Source organism: Taudactylus pleione, unplaced genomic scaffold (genome assembly GCF_031769625.1).
Source record: "Taudactylus pleione unplaced genomic scaffold, aTauple2 ptg000105l, whole genome shotgun sequence".
NCBI lineage: Eukaryota > Metazoa > Chordata > Amphibia > Anura > Myobatrachidae > Taudactylus > Taudactylus pleione.
Genome location: NW_028284507.1, coordinates 6,324,193 through 6,342,859, shown reverse-complemented (window position 1 = coordinate 6,342,859; position 18,667 = coordinate 6,324,193). Strand labels below are relative to the sequence as shown.

The following is an 18,667-nucleotide window of genomic DNA, read 5'->3' as shown; positions in this document are numbered from 1 at the left end:
AGCCCTAATTATCACATATTTTGAGTAAGCAGATCGCATTTTTGTAATGGGAAATGCGATCTGCCTGAGATTTACTAAAAATAAATTGTGAAAAAATACATAGGGAAGCCCTGTGATAAAAATGCCACCCGAGTCCAGGGCGGTGATTGGTGCTCTGGTGATGCCCTCTGTGGCTCCAGTCAGCTGGTCTCCCATCCTGCACTGTAGGCCGGTTATGCACGGGCACCTTGTCACTGTATTTTTTCCGAAATTTGCAGGGACAGAGCTTTATCGCAAGCTCTGTCCCTGTAAGGGATTTTGACTAAATCTCTGTGATATTGCCTGAATTTGCAATGCGAATTCAGTCGGTAATATCTCACTACAATCTGCATTTTAATGTCGATTGTAGTAAATAGAGCCCTAAGTCCCCAGATATACTGTAGTAACAAGACAAAACAAAGTGATAAAAATAATAATATCAAAATTGGGAATATAACTAAATATTCAAGTCCTCTTTCCAAACATTGTTTATTTATTGTACCAAAAGTAAATACATATTTCATTAAGGGGGAGATTTATCAAACCTTCTAAAGTGGCCCATAGCAACCAATCATAATTAAGCTATAAATTTATAGACTGTACTAGATAAATGATAGCTACAATCTAATTGGTTGCTATGGGCAACACCTCCACTATCCACTTTAGATCATTTCATAAATCTCCCCCTCAAAGAGGGGGAGGGGTTGAGAGCTGAGGAAGAGTGTGGGGAGCAAAGTATAGGGAAATGCAGGGCCGGCAACAGAAATCTCGGGGCCCCACCTTCTCACCACCAGCTCCAATCCCCCACATCCCTCCCCTGCATGTGTGATATGTGTAGCATGAGAATGTTAACTGAAATATATGCCAGACTTTAAATAAAGTAAAAATATACTATGACTTACCACACTGTCTCTCTGTCACTGATGATGCAGGCTGTAGTTCTTGTCTGACGCCTCTTGCAAGGTCTTCTTGATGACAGTGCTGTGGATGCCTCAGGGGTAGGAGGGATAGTGTCTGCAGCCAGCCATCCTCAGTCCTCATCACCTTCCTCAAATTCAGCCTATCATCACCATCCTCAGCCCAGAAGCCCCCCATTACCTTACTCTGCCCCCTTCACCTTCTCCGTCCCCAGCCCATGTCACCTTCTACCCCAGTATCTTCCTCCATCACCTTTCTCTGCCCCCAGCCCCATCACCTTCCTCTGCCCCTTCATCTTCCTCTGCCCCCAGCCCATGTCACCTTCCTCTGCCATACGCAAACGCAGGGGGGGTTTCCGTCTGCCTGGAAACCCCCCTCCCAAGCCCACATCATGACCACAATAGAAATAGTAATGTAATAGAATTTTACTAGCGCTGCATGTTCTTCTCAGTATCACAAATTAAATAATTAGCACCACCTGTGGATCTTTTAGCATGTATCAGTCAGTAATAAATACACCTGTGCACCAACTAGGAGATCTGGAAAACATTCACTGTTAGGGATATGCTGCTATAGAGCCCAATATGTACATATATGTCCAGGGCAGTGCTAGGTTCCTCTGCTGCTCCCCCAGACTCCCGGATTTGCTCTAATACCCTGGAATGGTGCCCACATCTAAAATAAAAACATTCAGCTCAGACAGGATGGCCCTACTGCCGCATATAATGGCATACTGTGATTGCTGGTCCTGTATATGCTGGAATAATGGCACACAATATACTTTGTATGATGCATATTAAAGCTGGGTAAGTGCTAATTCTACCCTCTTCATGGACTGGCCACACTCACTCTAAAATCAAGCATTTGTAAACCCCCCTGTAGAAATCCTGCGTTTGCCACTGTCTGCCTCTTCATCTTCCTCTATCCCCAGCCCCCATCAGCTTCCTCTGCCCCTTTCACCTTCTTCCGTCCCCAGCACCCATCATCTTCCTCTACCATCCTCTATCCCTTCAACACCACAGCAGAGCAGCCTGCCTAACGTGCAGCGATGTCACGCCACCGCATTGCTCACTTAAAGGTCAGGCCCGGCCCGCAGCTGAGCCCTGGAAGAGCCCAGCGCTGCCCGGATCAGGCTACAAGGGACTCAGAGCTGGGGCCGCGGCCCCGATTTGTGCCTGTACTGTCCTTGGGGCCCCTTTGGACCCGCTAAGGGTGTACCCTTAGTCCCCCTCTGTCACCGGGCCTGGGGGATTGGTCCAAATAGAGGGGAGCTGACCAAAATAGATTAAATGGTTGTGATGTAAGCTAATACTGCATAGAATAATCAACAGAAACAGGATCAATGATTAAGGAGAGGGTGGTTATACCATGTCGTCCAAGGAGTTCACATTTTGGGGTCTATGTACTAAGCCTTAGGGGGGTATTCATGAAATCTTGGAGAGAGATACAATTGTGAGGGATAAAGTACCAACTAATCTACTCCTGTCTGTCACTTCACAGGCTGTGTTTGAAAAATGAGTTAGGAGCTGATTGGTTGGTACTTTATCACAATTTTATCTCTCTCTAAGCTTTCATAAATACCTCCCATTAGAGAGAGATAAAGCGGATAGAGATCAAGCACCAACCAATTAAGCTCCTGTCACTTTACAGGTTGTGCTTGAAAAATGACAGGAGCTGAATGACTGGTACTTTGGGGTCTATATATTAAGCCTTGGATGGCGATAAAGTGGACGGAGATAAAGTACCAGCCAACCAGCTCCTGTCATTTTTCAAACACAGCCTGTGATATGGCAGTTAGGAGCTGATTGGCTGGTACTTTATTTAGTAAGCCTTGGATGGAGATATAGTGACAGAAGATAGAGCCCTTAATCTGTCTACTTTAGGTGGGATGTACTAAGCATCGCATCCGCCATGTGGTACATCCCATCTCTCATCAGGTACATACCGCGTTATGTACTTAGAAATGCTATTTACATTGCAAAGGACAGCTCTCTCGGTAAGAGCTGTCCTTTGAGATGCCCCCCGGATAGAGGCACTTCCGAGTTTTACACCCAGAAATCCCGCTGGCGTCCTTCTGCGCATGCACAGGACACGCATCGCGGGGGGAAAACGGCAGGGATCTGATTGGATCCCTCTCAGGGGATGCATCCCAATAAGAAGCCCTTGGCCTTTATTGGGTAATGCCATCTGAAGATGGTGTTACCCTCCGGGATGAAGTACTTAGTACATCTGGGAAATGCGTTAAAACCACAGAAAATTTAATTGTCGGGACTTTATCGTATTTTTCACTTTAGTACATCCCGCCCTTTATCTATCTCCAAGGATTAGTACATAGTCCCCTGAGTGAGAGGATGCGGAGGAGTTTTACAGGACAATGTCTTCCATCTGATACATACACCATTCACAAATGCAGGCTGAGGCAATGGCAGGAGTAGGTTCTACCAGGAAGCTGCTATATGACAAGCCGCAGCACTCAATTCATCTCCCTCTTTCAGTACTTGGATCAACTACTTCTAACAGATCTAGTATCACTAGAGGGTGCAGGCCACAGCGTGCGATCCCAAAATAGAGCGGCTCTGCGCTATTCTGGTGTCACTCCCTCGGATGGTGTCACCAAGCAGTGGTGATGGATGATGTGCGCATGTGCTCGGGGAGGCCGTGGGCCGTCCAGCAGCTCCCAAAGCGCTAGCCAATCCCTCGGCGTGATGATAATGGGGGTGTGACATGCAGTCACGTCCCCAAAATGTCATACAACAAACAGCGTGGCTTCTTGGGCATGAGGCCATGTTCTCTTTCACAAGCATGTGCCAGGAGTCTAGATATAGGAGAGACAGGGTGACACTGGGTAACACCAACCTTAGAGACGCCATGGATTACAAAATTATGCTATCAAAGGTTTTTGTTTTGTTTTTTTCCCTATATGGCTTCATGTTTTTTCTGCTAGATAATGTATCTACTGTGATGCCATATTATTTTGCTGTTTGTTTCTGATAAACCTAATAAACGATTTTTAAAAAAAATAAGTCTCTATTTACTCTGAACACTGAGATGGAGCAATAACTCAACATTTCCCGCAATTGAATAAGAAGGAATATGCAGTTATTGAGGGAGTGGCAATGGACAGCAAGGTTTGGGTTCAACGGGATTAAAGTCAGGTCTCTGACTGGGCCACTCAAAAAAAAAAAAATATATATATTTTTTTTTTCCATTGAAGCTGCTCCAGTGTTCATGAAGTGCACTTCAGATCCTCGGCCTGGCTAAAGGCAAACTTTCTCCACAGTTTGAACTGTTTGGCAGAAAGCAGCAGGTTATTGTCCATATTTTGCTTGTAATAAGCACCATTCACCTTCCCATCAATCCTTCTCCTATTTATCATCCATACTTCCCAGTGGCGATGGTGTTAGCTGTCTGCTAGATATCTGCACTGGTATCTAGAGGGTATTTTGCAAACACTTTGTGGGCAAAAATATTGGTTATTTCTCATCCAGGGCTTCTTCCTAGTGACCAGTCAATAAAGGCGATTCTTGGGATGCATCTGTAGATTGACTAACTATATACATTACGTTCCATTGTAGCCAGTGACTTGTGGAGCTGGAACAAATGTTCTGCACAATAGGAATTTTGAAAACTATTTACATTTAAAATAGTTATTTCTCAGTATCATTAAAATGTGGAAAGGTTTTGGAATATCTGACAAGGAAAACAATACTACCCAGACACAAAATCCTACTTAAACCCATAGCAAATTCAGAATAAAAAAAATGTGATTATAAAAAAAGACATTGAGAACTAAGGGCCTGATTCAGAAATGGACGGATTTGCAGAGCCACACAAGGCGGCTGTGCAATTCTGTCCACATCAGATGCAAATGCAGGCTGTGATCACCATCGCAAGCAGTGGTCGCTCCTTTGGTCAGGCTGCGGGAGCTGCAGCTTAGGGCAGCTTGACCGGGTGCTGGTCATTTAAGAGGCCAATAATCTGCATCCACCGACGCAGAACATGGCCTCGTCCCTCCCGCAAAACAAGGGCAATATGACCTCGTTTCTGGGAACAGTGACCAGGCTTGCCCCCGCCCACCAAATGCTGCAGCGTGTCAATCGTGCTGCGGCTGAATGGGTCCTGCACAGACGCAGACCCCTCAACAACGGAGATAAATGTTAATAATTGGACTAACCTACATCTCTGAAACAGGCCCTAACTTATTTTTCAAGGCGCTGTATACAGCCAGGCACCACTGTGAAACTGTAGAGCTTTGTAGAACTATTGAACCTTTAAAACATGTATAGCTATTGTCTCGTCAGAACATGTGGTCATTTCCTTTATTAACTACAATACTTTTTAGTACTTAAATGCAAAAACAGTACTTTGGTTATCCGTTTGGTCATTTTGTTACATCTGCCCAATTTCATAAGAGGCCAGAGTCAGCAATTCATTGCAAATATCAGTAAATGACGGCCTGTGTATGTTAAAATCCCTGGGAATCTCGCACTTAGCTGAAACTCCAGAGGGCGGGGTGTACCAACACTGAAATGCGGTCAAAGCTCCGAAAACTGACATTTTCTGAGGTTTGACTGCATCCCCCAAATGTATGAAGCTATGGAAAGCAAAACTTTTTGAAGCTCATACCCGATAGGCAATGCCATCTATAGATGGAGGTGCCTAATAGAAGCCTATGGCCTTCTTTTCGCAGCATATAGGATCCCTTACCAGGGTCCTATGCGCAGTAGGAATCCCGGGTCATAAATCTGGAAGTCCTCAAACGGCTCTTATCTGCATTTTAATCGCAATTGTTCATACATATTAAAGGGTGAAATGCGGTCAAAACTCAGCTTTTGGAGTTTTGCCCGCATTTCCATATGTACCAAGTTCCAGAATGTGATACATTCCGGGGCTTGGGTCCAGTGGGTAACGCCATCTTTAGATGGTGTAACCATATAGAAGACTATGGGCTTCTTTCTGCAATTTTCCGAGAGGGATCCAATCTGAGATTTCCCAGCACCCCCTGCGGCATTCGCAGAAGGACGCCAGAGGGATTTCTGGGTCATAAACCTTTTTGCGATTTTCTAGGTACATACCGGTGATATTATCACCGGTATGTATCTGATAAGTGGAGGAATATACAGCATCGCAGATGCGATGCTTAGTACATCCCGCTCTAAGTCTGGGATATTTTGACTAAATCAGACTCTACATCTGTTCTTTTCTAGCAGAGGAATACATTCAGCAACATTCAATTGGAATGAATGACATCAGAACGTAAAGGACAATGATTTCTATATGTCTAGTGTGAAAAAACAGAATATCGGTATGTATATTTATGGTAGTTAAATGAATACACGCGACTTTCAAATATTCCCAGTGGTCACGAAAAATGAAACCATACAACATAATAAAAGCCTAATAATAGTGCATTGTATAATGATATATTATCTAGAGATTTGATTCTTTCTGAAGAAAAAAAAAATCACAAAGAAACCTACTTTTCTTTTTACATAAACGTATATATAAATTCTTATCTGGAAACCCATTATCCAGAGTGTTCGAATAACAAATCAGATAAAAATAATTGCTAGTTGCTGCTTTTCTGTAATGAGGTCATACACACACACACACGAGCACTGAGAGTTTCCATCTATAGGTACGGCACTGTGAGGAACATTGATAAAGTATGTACAAAGCACACATCCTATGGTATATCGTACATGCATATACATACAATATAAACAGATGGCATAATAAATTAGATGGATTCTTTACCTATTCTCCCGAAGTCAGGTTTCAGGGTGAATTCCCAGTTTCTTGGTAGTTTCAATGACATGATAATGAAGCATGGAGGCTATGCCTGGGATATCTCTCAGCTATCTGTTTCTCTGACCCAATTCTTACCCACCATGTATAGCCAAAGGTTGCATGTTAAGTGACAACAGCCTTCTTCTTCCTGCTCCACTCAGCAGGTAAAACCCTGCGCAATGCACTGAAAGCCGTCTGCATACATTGATTCCAAGGGGCTTCAGATTGCCGGGTACTTCCTGGCTGGGACACAGTGAATCAGAGCTCACAAAGTCCATCCAAATAAGTCTATGGTCTGTTCAAACAAGAAGAAAAATGAGACTATCCAGTCTGACAGCCGCTTTGCTCGCATTTGAGGAAGTTGTGGGCATTTTGTAAAAACAGTTCTCAAAAAAAAAAAAAAAAAAAAAAAGCATTGTGCTAGAGAGACTGCGTAATTCTATATGACACAGTATATGAGAGCCAGTGAGGATTACAAGAAATAGAAATATCTTTGGCATGTCTACCATGTAAAATTGTACTGTACAGATGCATGGAACAGTGAAAGAACATTTGTACTGAACTATATTGGGATCACATTTACAGTTTAATCTGCCCCGGACATTATGCAGAGTTTAAACCAAGTCAGCCATAAATGCATCCGCATCTATGCATAGCCCTTACTAAGCTTAGTCTACGTGACAATGCCTCTTTATAACTCAGTTATGTACACTCAGATGTACATCAGAGATGTGTCCGAGATGCACGCACAGTGCGAAAACACACAAGACACGCTCCGCAAATGAACTTGCATTCACTACTGCATCCGTCCCTGAACATATGCTTTACTTATCATTATTAGAGGTCTAGTTTTATACTGCACATTGTAGGATGTTGTACTGAGCTAAAGTAATAGAGAATCACTTTCCTAGTGTATTGGGAGAAGAATGGAGAAAGTGGTGGACGTAAGAAGTGAACACATCTATACAGCAAACAGACTGAGGTGAAGGACTTCCGAGCAGTGAAACTGTAAGGAAACAGGAGCAATCTGAAGAATAGGGTCCACTAAGTCTCTGTGGGCCTGATTCAGAGACTTTCGCAAAGCAGATATTCACGCAGATCAAGCGATTGTTTGCCATTGTGGATGTGTGAAAGCCACAGAGCACAGGCAGCGAGTACAATGCGATTATGCTTGTAAAGAAAACTGAGTGACAGGCAGTCAGTGTTTGGGGGTAACGGGTGGGGTGTTAGAAAAACGCAGCCATGTCTGACCGTTTAAACTCTGGTTTCATGATTGTGCATAAATGATCCATTGCCATCACCTTCTCAGGATGAGATCTCTCTGCGTGTCAGGAGAGCTGCAGTGTTTGCAGCTGGTCAGACTTGACTTATAGTATATTAAATGATATATTACAATATTTGTTTTTATGTTTTGTTACCCTTTAAATGATATATGCACACCAACATGGAATACAATTAATTACAAGAGGTGGATCCGGATAAATACAGCGATCCAACACCTTGGGAAAGTCTCCGTTGCTCTGGAGACGAAACATGTTGACCTCCCGATCAGTTGTACGCATACCTGCTCTTTCATCCATACAGCAGCAATCACCGTCTCGGCTTCTCTGTGCAGCCCAGCGATTGGAGCAGCAATATCATACAGCCGGACAAGGCTTACTTGGCACAAGGAGATGCGGCAATCGGCTCGTGACAGCCATACCAAGGGGTGAGGACATTTGGGGCTATACAACCAAGCTACCCACACCTGCACATACTCTCTGCCATCCTCGTTTCTAAAGAGCCCGACACAGTCATCCCGAGTATCAGTATCTGCAGTTACTAACTGGCCAGCTACCATCTCTGCTGGGATGCTAGCATAGGTCATTACAATTATATAGAGGTAATAAATAGAGACTGGGTACACACTTACAGATATATTGGTCGATCAATTGATCAGCCAATATATCTGCTGCCCGTTGGCCAGTGTGTACCCGCGATAGGTCTGTGCCACACTTATTTTTGTCCATCGCCAAGTGTGTACGGGTGGTCTGCAGATTGCCCGTACACATGCAGCCGCAGGGAGGGGGCGAGGGGGAATTGTTTAAATCATTGTTACATTGTTGTATTACAATAGTAAAATAATAGATTTTTTTTAGAATATTTGTAAAATTTATTGATCTTTAACTCTTCTTTATTATTTAACTTCAATATTCAACGGCCGGAGTTTTGAAGTGACCTCACTACTTTTCGTGTTTAAGACTTGCCTTACATGCTGCTTGACTGTCCGATGTGCTTTGATGTTACCTATGTTTACCCTGTTGGATATGAGAAGGCAGCGGTGGGTACCCGTATGCTTGGCTATGCTTTGGAAGGCATAAGAATATTTTAGCAACTTCGATCCATGAGTTGCGACTGCATTAGCATAAATCTCAAAATCAGACCCTGTGTTCAGTATGCTATCATAGCACCAGGAGGTAAGAAAGAGAACCCGCAGGGACAGGGGCTCCGAAAGTAGCCCGTCCTTGCGATGTGCTCGGTGTGAGGAGACCGTCTCTTCACTCCTGTGCCGGACTCCTGCGCATGGGCAGGCTACAGCTCACACATGCATGTCGGCCATTGTCAGGGGGCTCCTCCGGAATGCGCTTAGTAAATCCGATAGCATCGCATCCCCCATAGAAACCTCCCATAATACATCTGGGGGATAGAAAATATTTGCAGATATCCCCCCGAAAACGGTTGTTTTCAGGAAATATGTTGCAAATATTTAATGATAAATAGGCCCCATAGTGTCTTAAAGCATTAGTGCTACTTCATCCCACCTCAAATTAACTCCTTCTGTACAGATGTTCAATGGCTTCCATATATGTTTTTTTAAAACCACTTACAGTAGGACTGATGTATCAAATTGATTTTGTGGCAAGTTCTCAGAAAACTGCTCTCTGAGGTTTTCCCCATCAATTTAGGATCCCATATATCAGGGTCCAAAGCACATATCTGATATTTCTGCTGCAGCAGTCTCCATAGGGGGCTGAGATTTGGTAGAATGTATCAGGTCCGGGACAGGGTGTACAAAGAGTACACTTGAACCTGGCCCCGGATCCTCACGAATATCGGGAGCCCAGTTCATGTGTCTCCCTTGCCTCTGCTGTATTCAGCAGGGCACAGTCAGAGTGAGAGAGGGAGTCTGGCACAATAACGTTTTCTTTTGTGGGGCTGGGTGTGAGGGGGTGAGACACAGGGGCTGGGGTTGAGGCGGTGAGACGGGCTTGGGGTGAGGCGGTGAGACACGGGCCGGGGGTGAGGCGGTGAGACACAGGGGCTGGGGCCGAGACACACAGGGGCTAGTGTGAGAGACACAGGGTGGGGAATGAAGCTGAGACACAGAGGGAGAATGAGGCTCACAGGGTGAGGAATAAAGTTGAGAGACATGGGAGGGGATGAGGCTAAGACACAGTGGAGTGGATGAGGCTGAGAAAAACAGTGGAGTGGATGAGGCTGAGAGACACGGGGGAATGAAGCTGAGGCACATAGATGGGGGAATAATGATGCTAAGAGACAGGGGAGATGAGTGGATGGCTTAAGATGGAGAGGGGGAAGAGGTTGGAGACACATGGATGGTGCTGGTGCAACAGGTGAGGATGAGGCTGGAGAGACATGGAGGGATAAGGTTGAGAGACAGTTGGGGATGAGCCAATGGCCGACCTGCATGTACCTACTGGGAGGGGATAGGGGCCCCACAAAAAATAAGTGTGGCAGGCCCCAAGATTTCTGTTGCTGGCCCTGGAATGCATCAAGCTTGGCCCCATCAGCTATCTCATAAGATTGTTACTTTATTGTGATTGATAGAGCTCCCCCCTTAAGCTTACTCATTTTATTTTTTGAAAGAACCTTGGCAGAGCCCTACAATCCCTGTAGACCAAAGGTTCCCAAACGTGGTCCTCAAGGCTCCCCAACAGTTCAGATTTTAGAGATATCCATTGTTGAGCATAGGTGATTTAATTATTACCCAAGTCAAATTGATTTAACCACCTGTACACAACCATGGATCTCTCTAAAACCTTAACAGTTTGGGAACCTCTGTTCTAGACAACTAACATGAATTTGAATCAGTCACACACAAGATTCCAAAATCTTCTGTCACATTATTGCATTTAGGGCCTGATTCAGCACAGCACGGAATTGCAAAACCGGACTAAAGCAGCTTTGCAATTCCATCCTTACAGGTGGCATCATGCATCTTACATGCATTAATGTTTGAGCTACGCTCATGGATGCATCGGATTATCTGCATGATCCTCGACTGGCTGAGTGACCATGGGGTCATTGCAAGCCGACCGCCGCAGATGAGGGAAAGAGGCCAGGAAATCTGTGTTAGCCGACGAAGATCCTGGCCTCTTCCCTCCCCCCCCAAAGGAGGCGACATGCCTCTGTTTTGGGAAACAGAGGCTATCGCCGCCCCCTTCCAACCCAGGAACGGCAGCAGACTGTCAATCACTGACCGTCTGCTGCCGAACTGCGTGCAGTCATACAGACCCGTTCTGCAGATGCACAGTGTGGGTCAGGTGCATGCGCAGATTCCCGAACATGGCAAATCTGCGATCAGCAGGGCACTTATGTGCACTGCTGAATCAGCCCCTAATACCCCTTTCAGACATACGACCCGGGAAATTTCCTGCTCAGACCCAGGAAATTCTCCTGTGCAAATTCCCGGGTATTTGGTAGAGACCCCCCTTTCACACTACAACGTCTACCCGGGAAATTCCCAGGTTAGACCCCTTTCAGACAAGAGCAGGGTTTTTTAGATTACATGGCAACTGCTGTACACAAAGATGAGGTGGAGCTGATGTGAGTGGTGCCAGGCCCTGATCACACACAACAATGTGCCCCCTGTGACTGGCATGCTGTGTATGTGGGGGTGCACATAATTTGAATCACTGCCCAACATGTCCCCAAACTACCTCCCATGGGTGCCCTGGCAGCTCGCCCCCATCCCCAGGTCTCTGGCTGGGCTGCCCCTGGACACAAGTCTCCTGCCTGGCACTGATCACGGGCACAGAGAAGAGCAGAGCAGCGGCCGAGGTGCCAGGGCCGGACAGGCCAGGTACAGGTGCACGAAGAGCAGTCGCCCACCCATATTTGCGTCAGCAGCAGCGTCCCACCCAGCCCTCCCCGCCTCTCACCTCTACAGTGGCCGGGGCAGGCAGAACCCCCAGCGAGCCAACATCTCACCCCGTCACCCGATGCTATGCCCGGGAAATAGGGGCAGTAGTGGTGGTCCAGCGGGAGTGTGGACGGGTGGTGAGCGGCAGCGCTGAGCGTCCTATAGGACGCTCTGCGCTGCCAACTCAGAGCAGCAGCGCTGAGCGTCCTATAGGACGCTCTGCGCTGTCAGCTCAAAGCAGCAGCGCTGAGCGTCCTAAAGGACGCTCTGCACTGCCAACTCCATGTAGAAGCTGCTTGGTGCTGCCCGGGAGTAGTAACAACTAAGTACTACTCCCGGGTAGCCCCATTCAGACAGAGGCAGGGTAATTTCCCGGGAAAAACCCTGGTCGATTGCAGGGGCGGCTACCCGGGAACGTGTTCCCGGGTAGGTACCTTTCAGACAGACTTGGTTACCCGGGAATTTGGCTGGGGCAGGCCAAATTCCCGGGAATCTCGAGATGTCTGAAAGGGGTATTAGTGAAAGAGTTCAGCCCTGAAGAAAGCTGTTGGGTCAAAGTAATCCAATGCTCAGGCTCACCATCTGAAGCTGTCTAGTCGTCAGGGATGAGAAATATAATGATTCAGACCGTGTATTCACATCCCTTGAGTGCTATGTCACTGTTTGTCTTCTCTCATCAGTGTTCCAAACTGACAGCATCGCACCTTAGGTGCGAATGGCAGGTTAGTCACTCTCAGTGATAAATGAGCAGGTATCTATGGATATTTTATTATGGCTGCTCTGCAAGTTATGAGCTGCTGCACTTCATGTGACCTTCCCTGCACAGTCTCTAATTCTTGTTTCCTACCAACTATAAGCTCCAGCACAGCGATTGCTTGGCTGAGCTCAGATATATTATTAGATTTATTTTCTCAGTCTCAGTTTTATTACAGAATGCATAGAAATGTTTGGAAAGTCCCAGGGAAAGCTAGATACTTAGCCAGCGAAATGAAGCTGCTGACAGTGTTAAACAGAAAGCTACGTAGCCTACAAGAATACACAAACCTAGTAAAGGTCTCATACAAGCAGCAAATATCTGGTACATAGGAACAAATGTTACTTTCCTACTGCGCAACCCCAGCAGCCTATATCCAGCAAAAAGAAAAAATGGATCCCACAATTGCACAAATATCATAAGGAAAAAAGGCTCTGTTGTATAATGGCGCTTGGAGCATACAATAACGTTACTTCCCTAAAGCCGCATATCCACTACACGATTAATGAACTATTGAACGATAAAGGTATCATTATCGTTCATTATATTGTGCAAACATTGAGCCCACACTGAATGTCCTTATCCCCAAACATGCACAACCTGACGATATCGCAGCAGGTTCGGGCGACGAAGGATGACGTTAACGACCAGCGGGAGTGCACATCGCTGGTCGTTGACAGCATATCCACTGCACAATATTGCAGACGATGAACGATAACTATATCATTCAAATCGTCCAATTTATTGTGTAGCGGATATGCTCATTTAGGTTATCAATGGAGGTTTGTTCAATCTCGGTGTAGGGAGGTGCAGGTATATGCAAGACAAAGAGCGAAAACACACAAAGACCCTTGTGTAATGCAATTTAAATCTTTGGGTATTAGCAATGCAGTCACAAACATAGGACACAAGGCAGACACATCAGGTGGGGTTTTATTATCCTGAAACCACCCTCCTCCCTCCTCCTGTTCAGATCTGGCTCCCTTGTTAACACTCCTAATATATGGAGCATGACAGCCAGAGGACAAGTCCACAGCTCTTTTTAATTCTACTCCAAAAACAGCAAATATACAAATTAAAACATGGAAGTACTGAAGGACTCCTACCCAGGGTCTCAGTAGAATCATAAGATAGTATGCAAGAACGGAGCCCCTTTCAGAATGTTCGCCTTAGTGGGGTCTCCTTCCTTCCAAATACTGGACTACCCCCACCAACGCGTTTCTATCCAAAAGGATCTTTTTCAAGGTGTGGGGCAGTTCCAGTGTACACACAATATACAGTGCCTTGCAAAAGTATTCACTCCCCTTGGCTTTTTACCTTTTTTCTTACATTACAACCTGTAATTTATATTTTTTATCTGAATTTTATGTGATAGATCTGCACAAAATAGTCTGATTTGGTGAAGTGAAATGAGAAAAAAATATATAAAAAAAGAATCTTTATGAATAAAATTCTGAAAATTGGCATGTGCCTTTGTAATCACCCCCTTTGCTATGAAGCCCCTCAAAGTTCTGGTGCAACCAATTACCTTCAGAAGTCACATAATTAGTGAAATGAAGGCCACCTGTGTGAAATCTAAGTGTTACATGATCTGTCAGTATAAACACACCTTTTCTGAAAGGCCCCAGAGGCTGCAGCACCACTAAGCAAGAGGCATCACACCATGAAGATCAAGGAGCTCTCCAAACAAGTCAGGGACAAAGTTGTTGAGAAGTACAATTCTGGGTTGGGTTATAAAAAAATATCCAAATCTTTGATGATCCCCCGGAGCACCATCAAATCCATCATCTTCAAATGGAAAGAACATGGTATCACAACAAACCTGCCAAGAGAGGGCTGCCCACCAAAACTCACAGACCAGGCAAGGAGGGCATTAATCAGAAGCACAGAGACCAAAGGTAACCCTGAAGGAGCTGCAGAGTTCCACAGCAGAGACTGGTGTATTTGTGCATGTGACCACAATAAGCCGTACACTCCATAGAGCTGGGCTTTATGGAAGAGTGGCCAGAAAAAGCCATTACTTAGTGATAAAAATAAGAAGACAATTTGAGTTTGCCAAAAGGCATGAGGGTGACTCCGCAATTGTATGGAGGAAGGTGCTCTGGTCAGATGAGACGAATATCGGACTTTTCTGCCACCAAGGAAAACGCTATGTCTGGCGCAAACCCAACACATCCCATCACCCTAAGAACAGCATCCCCACAGTGAAACATGGTGGTGGCAGCATCATGCTGTGGGGATGTTTTTCAGCAGCAGGGACTGGGAAACTGATTCGAGTCGAAGGAAAGATGGATGGTGCTAAATACAGGGATATTCTTGAGCAAAACCTGGTTCAGTCTGCCTGTGATTTGAGACTGGGACGGAGGTTCACCTTCCAGCAGGACAATGACCCGAAGCATACTGCTAAAGCAACACTCGAGTGGTTTAAGGGGAAACATTTAAATGTGTTGGAATGGCCTAGCCAAAGCCCGGATCTCAATCCAATTGAGAATCTGTGGTTAGCCTTGAAGATTGCTGTTCACAAGCAGAAATCATCCAACATGACGGAGCTGGAGAAGTTTTCCCTTGAGGAATGGGCAAAAATCCCAGGGGCAAGATGTGGCAAGCTCATAGAGACTTATCCAAAGCGACTTGCAGCTGTAATTGCCGCAAAAGGTGGCTCGACAAAGTACTGACTTTAGGGGGGTGAATAGTTGTGCACACTGAAGTTTTCTGTTATGTTCTCCTAAATGTTGTTGGATTCACAATATAAAAAAAAAAACACAACTTCAAAGTTTTTAGGCATGTTCTGTGAATGAAATGATGCACACCTTCAAACAATCCATTTAATTCCAGGTTGTGAGGCAACAAAACATGAAAAATGCAAAGGGGGTTGAATACTTTTTCAAGGCACTGTATACCCAGATGATTAACATAATAGGGTCCAGGTGCTTATGGTATAATCTCTCGGCCCTTACACAGTATGAAATCAATCACTATATGTATTTCTCAGTTCATGTGTTCAAAATACATTCCCTATCCGTCTCCAGACGTCCAGTTTCACGACCGTAGGTGACGCAGTATTGACCCCCGCAATCTGTCTCTTTATTAGCCGAAGTAGCTTCATCCTAAATGTCCAGTCCCGAACTTCCAGTTTCCTCACCGGAAGTTATGCTGCATCCACCCCCGGTCCGTCTCTTTCATTGGCGGAAATTATATAGCGCAACTTGTCCTCCTGGCATTCAATTGGTCTGTTGCCATAGTAATATCAACATTCCTCCAGCTCTATCATGATAAATGGAATGTGTGCCCAATCCAAATACTAGGTCTCTATGGAAATAAAGGTTCCTTTAGAAGCACTAATCTTTACAGGCCATTTAATGTAAATCACAGATAAATATCACCAAAAATAAAATATCTTAAAAAAATAAAAATTTAATAGACCCATATTATAACCTCTCACAATAAAACATAGTGGCAATAAATAAAAAAAATTTGTAACATTATTAGAAACATCGGCGAGATCTGCTGCTATCCCTGCATAGTACATCTGGGAGACGGTTAATATTTGCGGGTATCCCCCAAAAACTAGTGTTTTCAGGGAATATGCCACAAATATTTAATGCTATTAATAGGCCTCCAAATATCTTAATTCTTTCTAACCACCCTTCTCCCATTCTACTGCACCTCCATTCTCTCCCACATCTTCCATTATAGCAGAGGTTCCCAAACTCAGGGCCCGATTCAGACCCGCTCGCTAAGCGGTGGACGCATGCTATGGCCAATAGTCGTCCGTTTGTGGGTGGTAACAGGGGAGGGTGCTTGTGAACGGGGGAGTGGTGGTGCGAACGCAAGTGTCTGGGCGTCAAAACAGCTTTTTATGGGTGTGCATAATTAGCATGGAAGAGTCATTGTACACGTCACTTGGTTGTATTTCAGCCTGCAGTGCTTGCGGTGCTGTAGGGTCGACCTCAAGGGCTGCGAGCAGCTCCGATGGCTCTGATTAATCATACACTTCCTGGAGATGATGTGTGCCGTCGCTTTCTAAGACTAAGAGGGCGTCCTTACACCAGACAGTGCGATCGCGGAATTTGCAAACCCGGACCCTTTTATCTGCGAAAGAGTCCTCAAGTCACCTTAACAGTCCAGATTTTAAGGATATCCATGCCTGCCCACAGGTGACTTAATTAGTACCTCGGTCAATTTGATTTAGCCACCTGTGCTCAACCATGGATCTCTCTAAAACCTGAACTGTTGGGGTTCCTTGAGGGCATCATTTGGGTACCTTTGCATTATAATACACTTCACACCAATACTTTTCCCTACCACCGCCTTTATCAACTGTCTATTACCTGTGAAATGCTTGGCACCCACCTCCTAGCCACCTTACAAAAATTTGAACTACCCTCACACCCACATATCACCTTCGGTGATGCTCTTCCTCACCCACCTACTAGCGACATCTGTCCCAAACCTGGGCTCCACACAATCCCCACATTCCTTCTGCAATCCCACCCACATTTACCTCCAACTTCATTTATTCATTATTCATTTATTCCTCCATTCTTTACCTCCATCCCCACTATCACTTTCACTACCAGCGCACCTAACACGCATGCACCAGCACGGTCTGACAGGGAGAGATTGAACGAGTCCTCTTCACACAAAAATGTGGAATAGTCCTCCAAAGGCTACTATGTGCCAACAACATCTTCGCATTCCAGAGCTTGGTAAATTTCACAAATAAGCAGCCCGGAGATGCTGTAGGAATAGCCATCAAACTTTTCCCTGTCTGCACTACCCTATTCATTCTCAGGAGCTCTTGCTCTCTCGCTCTACTTCTAGGTCCATACCTTCTATTTGTCCAATTCACTCCTCCATATAGTAATCATCTATTGCACACCATGCACAGTCTCCCAGTGCTTTGATGACTGAGGCTTTAATGCAAACATCAACAACCCGACCTACATACACTGTCTCTAAACTCTTCTGCATAGTCTCTCCCAAAGGAGGACTTCATCTCCCACCCAATATAATGGAAACAACAAAGACTGCCTACTTCATCTACATCTTCTTCAATGACAGCCTCATTTTCTCTGCTTTACCCTTCTGTCTTCAGCCAAAATTCATGCATATACAGAAACACCAAAAAACTCTCAACCAAATGCTCTCCTCAACCTCACTTATACTATTCCTCTTTCCGATCAGACTCTGTCCTGCCCTATTGCTGTAGTCTCTTTCTGCAACACCCAACTCTCCACAGCCATAGACAAAGCATCACGAGCCACCAAACTCCAGCAGTACAAACCCCAACCCTAGCACTGCCAACTGCAAAGTGCTCCTGTACAGTAAAATGCCAATGGAGAATGTCTAGCTGTAGTGTCTCCACTACAAATGTATCTGGTCATCTCACTACACTGTCCTCTCTTTTTACCAAGCAAACATAATTCATGTCCCTAATATCCACCGTCTGCCAACTGCAAGTGTATCTGTCACCTTCAAGTACATTCTCCACTCCCAACCATCTCACTGTAATTCACCCGTAACTACAAAAAGCACAAATGGCATCATCCACTACCTGCGTGCCACCTAAGTACTTTCTGTTTCTTAATGCTTGCCAACTCCTAGCTTACTTCTCCAACCTGTCCTGCTTCCCTGGCACTTTCTATTCCATATTTAACAATGTGTGGATTTCTCCTATCCTTCATAAACTATTGTTCTCCTCTACCTCTCTAACTACTGCCCTGTCTCTCTACTGCCCAGTACTGTCTAAGCCACCTTCTCTCCTCTGTAAACTGGATTCTGCTCTTTATACTCCCAACAATACTGCCGTCACCATCAGTCCACTCACAGCTATGACAAAGGGTTACACATGCTGCAGGCCTCTGTAACAGTTCTCAATCAATATTTCTATTGATGACACATCCAGCCCTCCATCCTTTCTTTGTTGGGGGTCCCTCAAGACTCTGTTTTTGGCCCTTTATAATTCTCTCTTTATAGGGAAAATATACCAAACAATGAGAGAAATAAAGTGGAGAACCCCATAGCTACCATTCAGCTTCAAG

At 45.1% G+C, this 18,667-nt stretch overlaps 1 protein-coding gene across 1 annotated transcript in view; it reads right to left on the bottom strand.

The window, feature by feature from the left end:
• ARHGAP25 (Rho GTPase activating protein 25) overlaps positions 1–6,984 on the bottom strand; it is a 133,709-nt gene extending 126,725 nt beyond the window's left edge. The window contains exon 1 of the mRNA XM_088470871.1: positions 6,694–6,984. Within this exon, the coding sequence (XP_088326997.1) occupies positions 6,694–6,754 (61 nt within the window). The 5' untranslated portion in view covers positions 6,755–6,984. The remainder of the gene's footprint in view (positions 1–6,693) is intronic.
• Positions 6,985–18,667: the final 11,683 nt, after the last annotated feature.